Source organism: Cinclus cinclus, chromosome Z, assembly GCF_963662255.1.
Source record: "Cinclus cinclus chromosome Z, bCinCin1.1, whole genome shotgun sequence".
Lineage (NCBI taxonomy): Eukaryota > Metazoa > Chordata > Aves > Passeriformes > Cinclidae > Cinclus > Cinclus cinclus.
In genome coordinates this window covers 25844347-25861480 of record NC_085084.1, presented here as the reverse complement: position 1 = coordinate 25861480, position 17134 = coordinate 25844347, and the positions used below count along the sequence as shown (strand labels likewise).

Sequence of the window (17134 nt, the reverse complement as noted above, 5' to 3'; positions counted from 1 at the left end):
TAGGTGGCATTCCCTTTCCCAGGGAAAAAAAAAAAAAGGGGGGGGGGGGGGGGGGAAGAAGGGGGCAAGAAAGGGAGAAAGGGGTATGACGGAATGGGAGAAAGGTATGGGGGAAAAGGAGGAGGAGGGCAGAAGGGGAAAAGAGAGGAGTGGGAGGAAAGTGAGGGAGAGGGGAAGGCAGGAAAAGAAGGGAAAACGCGGAGAAGGGGGCAAGGATGAGGAGTGAGAAGTGGTGGATGGGCAGCGTCTTTTTAATGATGCATGGGGAGACATTGAAGGGAAAAGGAGTTAAGGGTCGTGACCAGCTGTCCGCTCGCAGGACTCCAGGCGGGCGGAGCGAGCGGGCCGGCTGCTGGAATGCCTCCTGCACCGGGCGCGGGGATGCGGGGAGGAGCGGCCGGAGGTGTGGCGAGTCACCTGGACAGTCCTGAAGCACTACTGCCCCGGCTTCTGCGCGTCACAGGAGGGCACTGGGACAGCGCAGCGGGACAGCCCAGCAGACAGCGCCGCCAGCACGACAAGCCCGACCCTGTGCGATAAGAGCAAAGCCCGGGAGCTGATGGCGGTGTGGAGAAGCTACAACAACTTGGGATAGGTGGCCTGGGGGTGGCGCGGCTTTTCATTTTGCCTTCTCCACCAGACTTCACTTGCATTGTCCACCGAGCAGTCATAGCAACGGAATGAACCTGCGGGGGGGGGGGGGGGGGTTGTCTATTTTTTCAATATGCATAATTTATTAAAAAAACCCCCAAAAACCTCAACAAACACACACACAAAACCAAAACTACCACCACCACAAAAAACCTCAGAATGGACACCTCGGGAAGTTCAGTGGCTCCCGACGTGGGCAACCCGCGGGATGTGCCATTGGAGGTGGGCTCACCTCGGGCTCCGCTGCCGCCTCTGGGGCGCGGCCACCCTCAACCGGACCTGCTGCTTTGCGAGTGGAAAGGGGATAAAGAAATGAAGAATAAGAGGGAATAAAGAAATGAAAAATAAAAGACAATAAAAAAGCCCGCGCAGTCGCGGCTGCGCGGATTGCTGGCGGCAGAGTTCACGCCCACGCCCGGCGGACCGCTTTCGGCGGCGCACGACCGGGCCGGGCCGGGCCGGGCCGGGCCGGGCCGGGGCGGGGCGGGGCGGCGGAAGCGGGCGGGCGTTTCCTGCGGGAGGGCGGATGCGGACACGGACACGTGCGGAGCCATGGCGGGGGAAGGCGCGCGGCTCTTCGCCCCCTTCCGGGTGCTCGGCCGCTTCAGCGGGCACGTCCCGCACGTCCTGCGTTATCACGGCCGCCACCGCGAGTTCTACCTGGCTGCCGCCGTCGGGCGCAGCGTCCATACCTACAATGTGAGTACGCGGCGTCCCGGTCCCCGCTCCTTTTTCCTGGCCTCCTTCCCTCTGCGACCGGCCGTGGGGAGACCGGGGTCGTGCAGGGAGATCCGCCTTTTCCTTCCCTCCTCCCCCTGTCGCCCCCCTGTCACGATGCGGGAGCGTGTGCGGGGCCGCGGCGCCCCGGGGCCGCGCCTCTGTAGCCGGCGGTGACCGGCGGGGAGGGAGAGAGCGGGGGAGGAAGGGAAGGAGGGAGCTGCCGGCTAAATAGGCAGGAAACGGGCTTGCTCTGCCATGTGGGTAGCGCTAGCCGATGCGACACAGCCCGTCCGTCGGGAGCGCCCAGGTGCTCAAGCTTTTCCTTCGTTACAAGATGAATTAAAGCTCACTCGCTCTGGTTTATCGTTTGAGTGTTACGTTTTAGGGGTTAGGGGCAGTCCGATCCTATAAAAACCCCTGTATGAAAGCGGATGAGCACAGTTGAGTTCAGCAAGAACAAAGCCTGTGATACGGACTCGTTTTCTGCAGTGTAGAACCATAAACCCCTGAAGGTTGGAAGGGACCTCTGGAGATCACCCAGACCAACCCCCTCCCCACCAGAGCATGGTCACCTAGAGCAGGTTACAGAGGAACGTGTTTAGGTAGGTTTGGAATGCCTCAAAAGAGGGAGACTCCGTGACTTCCCTGGGCTCAGCCATAGCATTTTCAGTTTATAAGCAGCAGTACACAGAATTGAACTGAGTACAGTGAACACCAGAGTGCAGTCATCAGGGATCTTCTCTGGCGCATTTTAGTGTTCACTCCTGTCAGCCTTCTTCACAGCCTTTGAAGTAGAGTAGCGATCTCTATTTAGAGTAGCGATGTTTAGATGTTTGCAACGGAAGCAAATTCTCTGTGAACAGAGATAGAATTAGAATACAGTGTGCTTGTAATGAAAATAAAGTAGAAGCAGAGATGATGTGGAAACTAAGATACCCAGGCTCCTCAGGGTGTCTTAAACTGTCCTTAGTTTCCTGTGCATTAGGGTAAAATACATTAGGAAGCACAACTTACTGTTGGTGAGTAGTTATCTTTTGGCGAATGCATTGTCCATTCCTTTAGACCTGCTGTCTGTTTTTCAGTAGGTGGTGTTCTAAACTAGGATGAATAATTTTTCTGGTTTGGTATCAAATTCATTGTCTGATCTAGGTTAATTCCTAGAATTTTAAATTTCTGTTTTTACCAAATTCATTGCAACCAATCATTGAAAATGCTTTTAACATTTTCATTGCAGGTGAAGAAGCTTGGTATTGTTGCTGTGAGTAAGTATTCACAGATTGTTCATTCCTCTTATTTTGTTCGGGTTTTTAAAACATGTCTGACGTCTGCACTTCATTTTCAACTGAAAAACAAGAAAATAAATTTTACTTACTAGTATTTACACACAAACATGTTGGAAAGAGTCTCAGAAATCTAAATATCAGTTTGGAAATAAGACTGCTGTTGAAACTGAAATTTAGTTTTCTTAGAGATGTACCTTCTGAACCTTCTGTTCTTACCATCTTATTCTTCCAAAAACACCTCTAAGCCATGAAGATTGCACAATGAATGAAGCTCAATTATTCATTTATTTAATTAATTTCAGATCCCCTTTTTGTTGTTGTTTTTGTGATTATTAGAGGACTGTTATAGGAGAAAAATAATTACATGAAGAAAATAGATGTGGATGCCTTCAGGGAGTGTTAGGAATTAGTTGTGCAGGTGGATACAGAGGATATGAATTGATAGCTTGACATTCACTTGTCCTTTGGTGACAAGGCCTCTGGGTGTCAGCAGCAGGGCCCATCTTCTTCAACACCATTACAGCAGCATAGGTGATGAGGCAGTGTGCACTCCTAGGGTAAGTTGCACAGGATGCTCTTTTAGGAGGAGTAACTGAGACCCAGAATGGCAGAGTTTCAGTCCAGTGAGCTGTTGAAAAACATGAAGCCTGGGCCAGCAGGAGCCTTACCAAGTTCAGCAAGGACAAGTGCAGAATCCTGCTGCACCTGGGACAGAGCAAGCTGGGAGCTGACTGGCTGCATGACATCCTGCTGGAAAGAAGCTGGGGCTGTGCTGGTGCCAGGCTGGATGTGGACCAACAACACGGTAACTGTGAGTAAGGCAGGCTGTGTATTGAGGAATGCATTAGGAATCCTCATTAGGAATGCATCCAGAGATCAGGCAAAGCTGTTCTCCTGCACCTCAAACAGGTGAGGCCATGCCTGGACTGCAGAAGTTAGTGTGGTTCTGTCCCTTCCACAGCTCCCCTTTCTCCTGCAGGAGGCTGAGGAACAGGAATGTTAGGGCCTACAGCAGGCAACATGAAAAGAGACAGTGTAGCAACTCTTATCTGCTTAGTGCTAAGAAGGGCAAGATAGACAGTGAGGCAGAGGCAGTCTGTGGCCTGACCAGCATTTGGATAGCGGGGCTAGGTTTGTGCTGATGGTGGCAGTAGCAGAAAGAGCAGCAAGGGACAACCAACACCCACAGACTGAAGCTTGAGAGGGTCACAGTGGAGGGTAGGAAAAATGGCCCTAAGAGGTGTACACTGTGGTACAATGTAGACCTGAAGCAGAACTTCTTCCCCAGAAGTGTTCAAGACTCAGCTGGGCACAGCTGCAGCTAACCCAGTCTAGTACTGGTAATAAATTTTGTGAGGAGCTGGTGAAATGTCGAACCAGTTGATTTCCAAAGGTCCCTTTTCACTTGACACTTAGACAATTCAGAGGGATGTACTCTGTCTTGAAAAGCAGGGGCTTTACTTCTGTGTGCCACAAAATTTTTACAGAGATGTCATATATAAAATATTTTTTATTAACATAAAAAAAATCTGTAAACTTGAGAATAAATATCACACAACCAGGACTAGATTTATATTATCGGCTAGGGATTTTTAAAGCTGTAAACACATTAAATGTGTTTTCATCTTGCAAAATCATAAAAACATTGCATTTTTTTTCTGCAGTTGGCCACATCTTCTTACGTATGCAATCATCTGAGCCTGAGAAATTGAGATGTTGACATATAAAATTTTGATTAAAAAAATGTATGCTGTGCCTCTCTTTACAGTGCTGTTGGTTTGTTGATTTATGTGGTTGGTGCTCTGAACTTTTAAATTTAGGTCTGCCTGAAACTGTCTTAGCCTAAGCAGCCTTCTATACAGCTCCTGTGGAGTACAGTATCTGTAGCCTGCTTGTAAGCCTGACTCACTTCAAAAGTGCTATGGGAAGATGTGTTCAAACAAAATGAACCCTCAGAGAATGAAATCTTTTATATTCTTATTTTAGTTCCTCCTTTTGAAGCTGTGCTGCAGTACAGCAGGGGGTGAAGTTTTCTTTGTGCTTGCTAATAATTCACAGTTCAAAGCACCTTTGTGGGAAGGGCTGCTGTGTGACCAGGCTAGTTTATATCATAGGTGCACTCCCACAGTAATTTTTGGCCTGGTGTTTCTCTGCAGAAGTGCCAAGTGCTGTAATTAACATTTGTGTATTTCCATGGATTTAGACAATTATCCATACAGTGATTTTTCTTTTCATTTTTCTACCATTTGTACCACACCAGCATCACACCAGCAGTTTCTCAGTGTGGTCTGGAACTTTGTCCCCTTTACATTTTGGGCTACTGAAGTGAATATCCCAATATTAGATATTCTTTCTGAACCAGTCATGAGGTAGGGAATGCGATGTATTCTTAGAGCATTACATTTTCAGTGTGATCAGGAGATAGGTGCAGGAGTGGGTCACAACTTGCAGGCCTGTAGAATAACTTAACCTAATAAGCATTGCTAATGCTGAGACTTTGATTCGTCATCTGTGTTTTCTGCCCTCAAAAAGCTAATGTGTACTTTTACTTACAGAGATAGTTCACTAATTTATTATTGTTTTTCAAAAGAACAACCTTGTGGTCTGCCGAGCTTGTTACTTATGATGTTGTTACTGATGTAATGTTTTGTAGTAATCATTGCATTCTTCTGAAATGTGTGCATGTCTCTAAAATTCCACATAATGTTCAACCAGATGGCTTTCTTTGTGGGTCACTATGCCAAAGAAATATGCTTTCTCTCTTGCAGGGAACCTGAAACTTGTTTAACTTCTCTTTTGTTTGATCAACAGGTAATACTTTGCCACAAGACATCACATGTCTGGCAGCAGATCGCATGTTGATGTTTGCTTCATACGACAATATTCTCCATGCTTTTGCCAGGAACAAAGAGGTTTCTATTAACTTACTTATTACTCAGTGATACAAAACAATTGTGTAGTGTTTGTGGTATCAAGGCAGTTAATTTTCTATGAATGACAATTTCTCTAGCTGTTTGGTACCTTCAGTTTTAGGGAAACAAACTCTAGATAAGGAGTAAAAAGCTTAAACTGGGAGAATGTAAGAGCACATTCCATAATGCTGAACTGTGTTTTGCATATTAAATACAATAATTAAGTAGCTAGTTAAATATTTTTTTAATCATCAATTCACATAATCAAAATTAATTGAAAATAAATAATTAAATATACTTAGGTAGCATATTTTTTGCAAACAGTTTTAAATATCAGATAAAATTATCTATCTTGCACTTCAGGTTGTGTGGCCTTTCCATGAATTTTGTTGTTGCTGACATCTGTTAACTGTCCTTATGTATGATGTTAACTTGATATTATACCTTAACACCTTATTGGAAGCATTTCTATTTTGAAATTATAGGTGGTTCATACCTATGAAGGCCACAAGGCAAAGATACACCTTCTACAGCCTTTTGGTGATCATGTCATCTCTGTGGATGTTGATAATGTTCTTATTGTTTGGAATATACAGTCAGAAGGTGAGAGATTTTATTTTTTTTGCTGCATTATAGGATAGCGCTATTAGACATTGAGTAATTTAAGAAGAAGGGGTTTTTAAAAAATGCACATATTTAGAAGTAGTTTATTCTTAAAAAGGAAAATTCTTAAATGATCATGCTGCTTATTTGATGATCTGAAGTCCTACTCCTGCAGTAATGTTTCGTGAATGGATACTGTACATGTGCAGAGGCCCTGTAAGATTCTGTGTAGATGTAAAAGAGAGAATGATTATATGAAAATTACATTTTAGTGTTCCATTTTCTCCTAAAGGATGTGATAGAGCAGCTTTGGCATTATTTCTGAGTTCCTGTAATTCCTTGGCATTTACAAGTCTGGGTACGGCTAAATTCTAACGAATGATCTTTCTGTTTGTGTAAGCATCTTCTCATGCCGTTGTCAAGCGCTTTGTGAAATTGTGTTTCAGTGCCCCAAATATCTTTCTTTAGAAAGCATTCATTGGTGTGACCAGTGTTATTCTCTGCCTGGTGGTTGTCAAAAGCGTCTGTAACCCCAGGCTTTAGAGATTTGGAGTTGCTATAACAAACAAAAGTCATGCTAATCAGATGAGGTGTTTTGCTCAGGCAGGAGCAGGAATCTCGCAGAAAGATATAAATCAGATATGGTTTGGTATTGCAAGTATTGTTGTAGTGAATAGACTTACACGGAAAAAATACACCTTCAAGCCAACAGATGTTAAAATGTAAAGAAGTTTTGCTTTTCACTTCTTCTGTTACACATTAGCTGATACTTTAATGTGAGAAACATCAATTACAGGAATTGAAGAATTAAATATCTATCCTGCTTTTACATTTGTGAAGGGAGGACAAACCTGCAGGTTTGCAGGAGTAGGCACACTAACACTGTTTCTTACTGTTTCTGCAGAAGAATATCTTCAAATAGATTTTGATAAAGCCACTTTTGCAGTTTCTGCTCTTCTGCATCCCAGCACCTATCTGAATAAAATTCTCCTTGGAAGTGAACAAGGAACCTTGCAGCTATGGAATATAAGAACCAAGTAAGATTCTTGATACTTCGGCTATACTTCATGGTCCAAGTAGTTTGATAAGCAACTAATGATACTGTTAAGTATGGAATCTTTTACTGAGTATTGGCATGGGGTTTCTGTTGGTATATATCCAGAAACAAAGAATGCTGCTGGTCCCTGAATGCATTTATGCCTTTCAGGTTGTGTGTTGTTTGCTCTCCTTGCAAAATCTCAGGGGTTGTTCAGGATTTCTTTTTTTTTTAAATTTCTTGGAATCATACAGCTTTCCCCTGAAAGCTATTGAAATAATAATAAAGCATGTTCAGGCCGCCCATCTTCCAAGCGTAACTTTTTTGGTTGTTGTGGGTCCAAGGAAATGCTGGCAGGTAGAGTGGAGGTAATTACTAGCATCTGAGCCTTAGACTCAGATAAGAGATGTCTAGACATGCAATTGTTTCTGAGCATGTCCCAGTAGATCATCATCTATAATTTTAGTATTTCATTCCTGCCATGAGAAGCTGCTTTCCTAAGTCATGAAAGCTGCAGGTACAGTGAGCTTCTCTGCATGTTAATGTTCATATTGTAAATATATGTTAAGTCAGCTTGCATAAATCAGTGTTTTGTTGTCCTAACTCAGTTTGCCATGATATCACTGATACTTGTTTTGGTTTGTATGTTCATGACATGTAGTTGTGTCACTGTTGTGGTATTAATGCACAACAGCAGCTTTTTCAATAAAATTTAGCCATAGGGTTTTTTTTTAACTTTACTTCTTAGTATCACAGGCCTTTTTTCCTTTTATCTGACTTACAAGAACAGAAAGCTGTCTTATAAGTAAAAGACGTAAAAAAATAAAGATGTACTTTTCTGTATAAATACATATAAAACAGCCATTGTGTCATGGAAAATCCCCAGGCATTAATTAATTTATGGGTTTTTCATGTTTGTTTTACAGCAAGCTCTTGTACTCCTTTCCAGGATGGGGCTTAGCAGTCACAACTCTCGAACAAGTTAGTATTTTTATAATCTTTTATTTTCACATGTAACTGAACAAGAGCAGCTGGCAAAATACTGTTGTTTAAAATGACAGCAGTAAAAATTGCATGTATTCTCTCAGGTAATTGCAATAACACTCTTTTGACTGAAGGTTTATTATCTGCTCTTCCTCCATTCCTAGTTCCGTTGCATTTAGCATCTTATCTGTTTCGTGTTCATTACATCTATAGTCTTTCACTGAATGATGTAATGAATTCACATAATTTTCAAGGTGCATGTGTATCATGAAGCTTCATTGCACTGGTAGTTTTTTGCCAATTTTTTTTTTTTGCTTCAGAGTTTTATTAAACACAGATTTTGTTGATTCAGTAGAAAATTTGCAATGGTATTTGCTATAATATATTTTAGTTATAAATGTAAGTTGAAACTTATTCGTAGCTTTAATGACAGCTGTGAAAATGGTCAGCAGTTGCCCAGGATAAAACTTGTAAATATGTAGGAAGTGTGGCAGGGTGTATAATAATCTTCTGGAGCTGCTGGACACTTAAAGTGATCCATTTTTCAAAGGAGTCCCAGCTTCTGGAAACAGATTTTTTTCATTTCTTGCAGGCTCCAGCAGTGGATGTTGTTGCTGTCGGCCTTGTATCTGGTCATATCATTGTACATAATATTAAGTTTGATGAAATTCTGATGAAATTTCAGCAGGACTGGGGTCCCATCACAGCAATATCTTTTCGAACTGGTAGGTCCTAGTGGTTTTTAGTGAAAATATGTATAGAAGCATTAACACTAAGTGGAACAGAGGAATATAGTTTGTTACAAAACATTTCAGAATCAAATTTGATTCTGATAGTTTTAGTTTTCAGAGGCTGAAGGTAATCTAGAAGAGGTAGCAAAAAGTAAGGGAAGTCATGCATTTTCATCATGCTAGCTGTTTTATAGCATTTTCTTGTGTTTTTAGTGCACAGGAAGTGACATACAGCATAGTAGAAAAAAGTTTGTTTGCAGTGTGCCAAGAGCTAACACAGTACACAATAGTCCTAGATATTGTAATCAGTGCATCTTGCTTTAGTGTCCAAACCTACTTCTCAGCAGTGTCTTTTCCCCCAGTGTTAGAATGTTAATAGCTGGGTGAATACTGAATGGATTCTTTCAGGGGAAGTCTTAACTTTCATTCACAGCTTTTTCTTGTCTAACAAACATGTCCTAATTATTAAAGCTAGTTACTTAAATGTTGATCCTGATTTTAACAGAATATCGATTGAGTGCAGACCCTGTTGAGGAAGAATGCTACTGAAGAAAATTGTGGAAAGACTTGTGAGAATAGAAAGAGAGTCAATATCTGTTGTGTTTTCAAGCAAAACCTCTAGCTCTGATTGCTGGACTTAAGAGATTTTATTGTTATCAGATACAAAAAAGTCCTATTTTTATTATCCGTTTTGTTTCTTTTCTGATTGACATACTACAATATTTCTGTTAAAACCTATATTATTTCTAGTATCAACTTGAGATTTCTTTTTCGTTCTGATTAAAGACTTTTCTAGCATCAGTTTCAAGATGTAAAAAGTCAGTGGGGATGAGGTGAATGTCAATAAGCAAACTTTTTTTTTTTTTGGGCAGATGGACATCCAGTAATGGCAGCTGGTAGCCCAGTTGGGCACATTGCTTTGTGGGATCTAGAAGAGAAGAAACTGATGTGTCAGATGCAAGATGCCCATTCCACCGCAGTAGCTGGCATGACATTTGTCCCTGGAGAGGCACTTCTTATTACTAATGGTGCTGATAATGCTCTACGGGTGGGTTACAATCACTGCTGCTCTCTGAAACCAATACAACAAAACTAAAGTTGCTGGTCTCAGTTGGACTGTAGTGGACTGTAGTTTAAAGATTTGCTGCTATGTTCTCATTGCTTCATTTACTGCTTTGTTGTACCTTTGAAGAACAAAGCTTTGGATCCACTTTCCCAGAACCACACTTTATATCCCAGTGTTCTCTTAAATCTGGATCCAGTTTGATAATGTTTTGGATCATAAGCAGTTGCTGTTGGTAAAAGTTCCTTGTGCTGCATGTCCTCTGATGCCACTAGGCTTTGGTGAAGGGGCAGAATGAAGAGCTGGAAATAAATCAGGTGGTGTGACAGAAACTTCAGAAGTTTTAGGGTTAAGGATGAAAGCCAGTGTGTGAAGTTAGCTGCATCAGCTCCCAGATAAACACGATCTGCTGATAAGAGGTGCAGTTATTGCCGAGACAGTGTTTGACAGGCTGGATTTTTCTGCTTATTTTGGGGTGCAGGTTTGGATTTTTGATGGACCTGGTGGTACAGGTCGCGTATTGAGAAGCCGAATGGGACATAGTGCACCACCAACAAAAATCAGATATCATGGGCAAAATGGACAGCAAATTCTTAGTGCAGGTATGAATCTCCATTCTTTTGCAGTCTGATTTGTTGCTGTGATAAAGAAAAGGTGCAGAGCTAAGCATCTTTGTTTTAATAATACACTAGATTATATTTCAAGTGTTGTATATTAATGAAATACAGTAAGTAGTTAACATAAACAGTTTAATTATTACCATAACAAAGTGTTTCACCAGAGTTTTCCTATTCCAGTAAGAAACTAGTGTTTCCCTAGAGTAATATATTAGCAAGTAGGCTGATGAGTACTTGAAAGCAGGACAGTAAAGGAGCTACTCTTATCATCCATATTTATATATTTGATGAATAAAAATGGTTTTGGTATTTTCTGAGCAAGTATTAGCTGGTCAAAATGAAACCTATAACAACTTGAGAAATTTGGTTGTGGCAGGGGAAAAATAAGCAGCAAAATGCAATTAGTAACTAATTTTTAGTAATTACTTTTTCCACTAGTTTGATCAAGCTTTGTGGCTTGCACTGTCTTTGTAATTTATTACAGCTTATCTATATCTGTAATATATATTTTCAGGGTTGCTTTTTGCAATAATATATTAATCTAAAAGTGTCAAAATGCATAAATGACTACTCTTCCTTAGAAAGTAGCATTTTTAAAAAGACTGCTTAGGAAAGGGAAGTGCTAGATCAGACCGTGTTTTACCCCAGACCACTTAGATGATGGGATGATAGAGACTCACCACCTAGTCTCTCATTACTCTTAAGTAGTTAATTGTCTGTATGGGCTACTTTTGAAAGCATTACACTACCTGTACTAAAATTTCTTGCTGGTCATCCAACCAGTGACTTGCCTTCATGTAATGAGTTATTGTCTGTATTTTAGCTCACAGCAGACAAAAAACAGTATCGATCAAGTGTTGATTAATGAATCTTCACATTTGCTTTTGCAGCAGAGAGGGCACAGAGGCAACCTTTACAATGAAAAGGGTCTTGACCCTTGAGATTTCATGTATCTGCAGTGTAGAGACTAACTCTCTACACTCCCTTCTGGAACAGCAGTAAAACTTTGTGCAGCAGAAACAAATTAGGGTTGCATTCATGGGCTACTGGTTTCCTTAGAAGAGGCATCTCAAATTAACTTCATGAAATTTCATTAATATCACGGACATTACAGAGTCAGAGGAGGTGAACATGGAAAAGATGTCTGTCATCTCAGGGGGTCATTCTGATCATTTGTAGGGCAGAGTTCTAGGAATGAGATGTAGGCCATAGAAAATTAGGCTCCATTAGTGCTGCTCCTTAGAGTGTAGCTGTATTTATTCTTGGACCAGAATTTTTAGTAAATACTGTATTGTAGCATTTGAAGTTGCTTATTGCTTTTTTTTTACTTTTCTTGCTCAAATAGCTTATGAGTAAAGTTGATTTTTGCCCTTCATTGCTCTGTGCTAATACTTTCTTAGGTCAAGATGGAACATTGCAATCTTTTTCAACAGTGCATGAAAAGTTCAATAAAAGTTTAGGTCATGGTAAGTATTTCAGTCAAAGAACAAACACGGGGGAAAAGGAGTCCTGAAAAGTATTTATGTAAACATTAGACAGGCCTTATTTTCACTTCAACTCTTCTATGAAAGCTTGTCAGATATTCTACAAACTCAGTCCTTCCTGCAGTAAATGTACCTCTCAGATTTGTTGATACTTTAAAAAAAGTGATTTCTGATCCTTGCAGTGTATGTTGCTTCAGTGTGGGAAACACTGTGCATGATTTTTGTATTAAAATGTGTAAAATAGTAGCTGACATTTCAGCACATGTAATTGCAACTTTTTACCCTATTTCCATTCTGTTAAACTGATCAAATTATTTGCTAATTCATATTTCTGGGCTTGAGTTCCTTTCATTTAATGTAGAGTTTGACTTAGGCATATCTTGTATATCATGGCATGGTTAAGGAACACCTTCATTTGTGAGAGCAAGGATCAGAAAGCTTTAAGTACCTGTCTATTTCAACCTGTTTGAAAATATGTATAAAAATTAATTTGGGCATATATTTTTAGTTCAAGATTCTTGAATTATTATGGTTATTGAAAGGGCTGGGTGCTGTTCATTGCTTTATATAGTCTTGTCTATAGGACCGTGTTTTTAGCTGTGATGGGGGAACTTCTGCATCAGGATTTCAGCACAAGGTCTTGGAACAAGTAGATTGAGTAGTGAATTCACAGCTGTGGATGTAAAAGGCTGGTGATTTGCTCAGCATTGCATGAATTTTGACAGAAACTCTATTAGTGTTCTTAGCTCTACAAACCTCGGGAATGGTGATGTATTTATTTAAGCCGGATGTTTCTAAACTGGAAAGGAACTTTGCATTTTATTAACAGTCCTTTTTAAGCTATTGTTCTTGGTTCTGACAATGAGACTGAGACCCTTAATGTCTATTTTTAAGGTTCAGTTAATAAAAAGAAATCAAAAAAGAAAGGTCTTAAGCTGGATACAATGGCACTTCCACCGATTACAGCCTTTGCTTCAGGTAAGCGGTCTTTGACACAGGTTACAGACTAAATGTGAATATATTATCTTTATGTATTAATTCCACTTTTTAACCCTCAAAACACATGTTTTGGAAGCCCATGATATGTCTAGATTATTTTGTGGCCTTTCATGAGCTACTGAATCACAGTTTAAAATTGCACTTGACTGAGTAAACTGTTCCAATATTTCAAAAAGAGCATTTTATATTAAAACATCCTGACTCTTGGCTTGCAGATCTCCTGCACAGGGGCCAAAATCTACAGATGTACATATTGCTCCAGGCTGGAGAACCAGCAGCTATGTGGAGGATGAAGGTCTTTGTCAGCTGAGGAAGTCTTAGTTACAGTTACAGTTGATTTTGACAGTACACTAAGAGTCACTTTTTAAAGCTGAATTTCAAGTAATCTGTTCGTTTGTAATTCAGTATGCAAATAATGAATCTAGCTTCTTTAAACAGAATTACAGTTATCTTTGCTTTAGCAAAATGTGCTTCTTTAAATCAATGACTTTCACTTCAGACTTGAAATCTGTTTTGTCAAAAATGTAGCTATTTTCTCTTCTGAGGATGATTTATTGTTTAGTATGTTGAAAGAGCTGGATTTACAATTTTGTGGAGCCATTTGACTTCTGTGATACAGACTGTCTGTACACTCTTGTTGCAAGTATGTGTGTATATTTTAAGACTTATATTTAAAAGGAATTAATTTTAAAATTAATATTAGTGCTGCCTGTGTTTGAAGACATCAAGCCTCCACTTATTTAAGTACATTTTGGAGTTGTTCCTTTTCTTCTCTTTGTTTGTTTAAGTGAACCTGTTTGTATCTTGTTTAAATCTTTGAAGTTCTAGAAATAGCCAGTTTCAAGCTCTGAATTTTTTTAAATTTCCAGGAAAACAATCAAATTTGCTCATTATTTAGATCTTTATGTATCATTTGTCTACAAAGTTTGGATATTGAGCTTTTAATAAACAGTTTTCATGGAAATGCAAAAGAAGTATTTTGCTATGTGAAGTGGATTTAGCTTTTAAACCTGACTTTATCTGGTGGCTGCTTCAACAGTAAAGAAAAAGTTAAAGACGGTCAGCTGGAAATGTGTACAGATCGAGCAGTATAAACCATTTAAACCAGTTTAAAACTTTTACACTGGAATAAGCATTTCAAACTGCAGAGGCTAATTATGTAAAGACACAAAGCACAAAATACAAAACAATGCTTGAGGTTTTGTTGTTAACATTATAGTTACACTACATATGCACAGTTGTTTGCCCAGCGGTTTTTCTGAGTGGTAGACTTTTGAGTGTGCAGCAGTAACACTAAGTATGAACTGTGCTGTCTAAAGGTGCCTTAAAATATCAGGAAATCTTAAGTTTCACTTTAGAATTACTGTTTCTAAAAGGACTCTGTTACCTTGTAGAAGTGGCACATCAGAGCGACTGGGATGGTATTGTTGCCTGCCATCAAGGGTATATAACCTGTACAACCTGGAACTATCAGAAAACCTCCATGGGAGCTCACAAACTGAGGCCAGAAGAATTTAGCAAACACAAACCTATTGATATATATGCAACAGTAAGTTTATTTAGGATAAGATTTCTTCAGATTCACACTGTATGCTATTTTGATTCCTGTTGGTAAAGAAATAATGCATAAAATGAGAAAGCACAGTCTAGCTGTGTTTTAGTTGGCTTGCAGAGTGCTTTCTGCCAGCTCAGTGTGTGCACTGAACTGGTTTGTAATGTTTATGGTCTTAGGAAGATTTTTTCTGTTTTCCCTAAACATTCAGGTTAAGTGCACTAACTTTCTGGCTTAGAGAGGTAATTAGTGTTTGCCTTTATAAAGTCCATCACAGAGATGTAGAGTTGTCTGCATGCCTGTGATGATTAACTTATTCTGAAAATGCAGATTGCTGAAGACTCTGGGCTTTTTTGGCAGTACAGGAAAGTGTATTTCCAAATTGCAAGAAGGATATTACCTCAAAAATCCTTTACAACTTGAGCTGGACATGATGACATTGTTTCAAACACACAGTGATGGAGATAAAAATGTTTGATGAAGTCTACCAGCTTTTTAAAGGACAAATTGCTGTGGCACACCTCATATGCTAGAGGTTCATACAACTCCTCTGTCTTTTGATACAGTTTTTTGACATGCTTAGTCATTAGGTGGTAGATAAATTAAATTGTAAGTACACAATTTTCTTTTGATTACTACTTTCTTTGGACCCTGTCTTTCCAAAGATATCTAGACAATTGTTTCTTCCCATTTAAACTCTGTGTGACCTCACCCTAGTTTGGGAGGGTATTGGTAAAATGGGCATTGAAAGAGGTATGCAGTTGCTATGCTTACACTCTGTCTTCAGGACTGAATGTGTGGATATCTTTATTATTTAATTTACAGTGCTGATATTATGTGTGGCTTCTGATGGATGTCACTAAGCCAGGATTTCATTATCTTTCAAAGCCCTGCATTGCCATATTTATTGCATGTTGACTATTTGCTCATTTTAAGAGCTTCTCCTTCTGCTTTCTCGAGATGTAATTTGTTCTGTGCAGGTTTCCTCAAAGAACGTGTTAGTATTTTGTATTCTCAGTGTGCTGTTTACCTTCTGACAACTTCATGAATTGATAAGACACCTAAAGAATGGTTGTCATAGGTGCTTTGTTTTGTTGATTTACTTTTTTTTTTATTCCCTTGTAAGGCAGTTGACATTACCTCCTGTGGTAACTTTGCTGTAATTGGGATGTCAACGGGACAGGTTGATGTGTATAACATGCAATCTGGCATTCACAGAGGGCATTATGGCAAAGAAACAGGTAAGAACTCCTAAACTTCCAAAACACTGGCACGTAACAGAACAGCAGTCAAATGGTGTTCTGTCGTCATGAAAACTTAACAAAGACTGAGTAGAATTTGGGATGCATTTCAGATTTTTCTAATTATTTCAGTTTTTCTAATTATTATGCATTTCAGTTTTTCTAATTTCTCTAGTCAGAAACCTAATTTGAAGGACAGGATTCTTGATAATTTTAACAGTTCTGATATTGGCATATCCTTGGTTTTATTTAACACAAAATTGTCAGTTACCACAATGGTTGGCACTGAAATGAGATGCTCTGACCTCCATTCTTTTTGAGATAGTCACATATCCAGTACTTCTTGTTTTATAAGGTTCTGTCTCTTAATACTTTGCCATCTCTTTTGTGCCCCCTGCTTAGAAATGAAAGAATGTTTCACATGAATGGAAGATTGAAGTCCTAAGCAAGTTCAGTTTTTTGCATATGATGTTACTTTTAATTACCCAGCTGCAAACTTAGGATGTAATGTGACAGCGCTCTGACATTTCCTTTTAAAGTTGCATACATACATATTTCACAGAATCGGTACATAATCACTAGATTGGAAGAGACCTTCAAGATCAAATTCAACCCAAATGTCATGTCGTGTACTCTCATGCATGGTTTTTTTTGGCACTCATGATCTGAATTTTTTGTTGTAAAAACAAGGAAAGAGTCCTGATGAGCCCTTAAGACTTACTGGATTTCTAAAAGCCATCTAGCTCAGCAAACATGAAATGGTCTCTCTATAAAATCATTGTTGGATAGTGGGATTAATTTTCTAATTTTGCTTACTGGCTAGTAGCTCTAGGTATAGATTAAGAAATAAAATTCATCCAAAACCAGAGGAGCTATGTCTTGTCTTCACACTGCAGTGTGAAGTAGCTTTGGAAAACTCTCAGGCTTTGTGCCTAAACTGAAACTGTAAATTTTGTCTTGAGCAGTAGGTCTTCTTGGTGGCATTCCTTAAGTGATTCAGAAGTCCCTCAAATCTCACAGTCAAAGTAAGTTCACCAAACTGAAAGCAGAAATACGAGCTAAGACTCAGCTTCAATTGCACTTCTTACTTGTATTCTAGGTGTTCCCTTGAAATCAATTTGTTTTCTGTAGAGATAAAAAAAAAAAATTAGAATGTTGGAGCATCTTGTCAAGTGGCTTTCAGATTGTCATAGGCTTGCTGATCATTCGTTGTAGTCAGGTAAAGACAAACAAATTGATGCTTGGCATTCAGCTGCTT

The 17134-nt window shown here is 39.8% G+C and overlaps 1 protein-coding gene across 1 annotated transcript in view; it reads left to right on the top strand.

Annotated features, from left to right (window-relative positions):
- Nucleotides 1-1203: 1203 nt before the first annotated feature.
- Nucleotides 1204-17134, top strand: part of WDR36 (WD repeat domain 36) — a 28918-nt gene continuing 12987 nt past the window's right edge. The window contains exons 1-13 of the mRNA XM_062512884.1: nt 1204-1350; nt 2606-2633; nt 5466-5566; nt 6052-6169; nt 7074-7206; nt 8132-8186; nt 8782-8914; nt 9793-9968; nt 10465-10585; nt 12001-12066; nt 12979-13062; nt 14478-14632; nt 15762-15876. Of these exons, the coding sequence (XP_062368868.1) occupies nt 1204-1350; nt 2606-2633; nt 5466-5566; nt 6052-6169; nt 7074-7206; nt 8132-8186; nt 8782-8914; nt 9793-9968; nt 10465-10585; nt 12001-12066; nt 12979-13062; nt 14478-14632; nt 15762-15876 (1432 nt within the window). The remainder of the gene's footprint in view (nt 1351-2605; nt 2634-5465; nt 5567-6051; nt 6170-7073; nt 7207-8131; nt 8187-8781; nt 8915-9792; nt 9969-10464; nt 10586-12000; nt 12067-12978; nt 13063-14477; nt 14633-15761; nt 15877-17134) is intronic.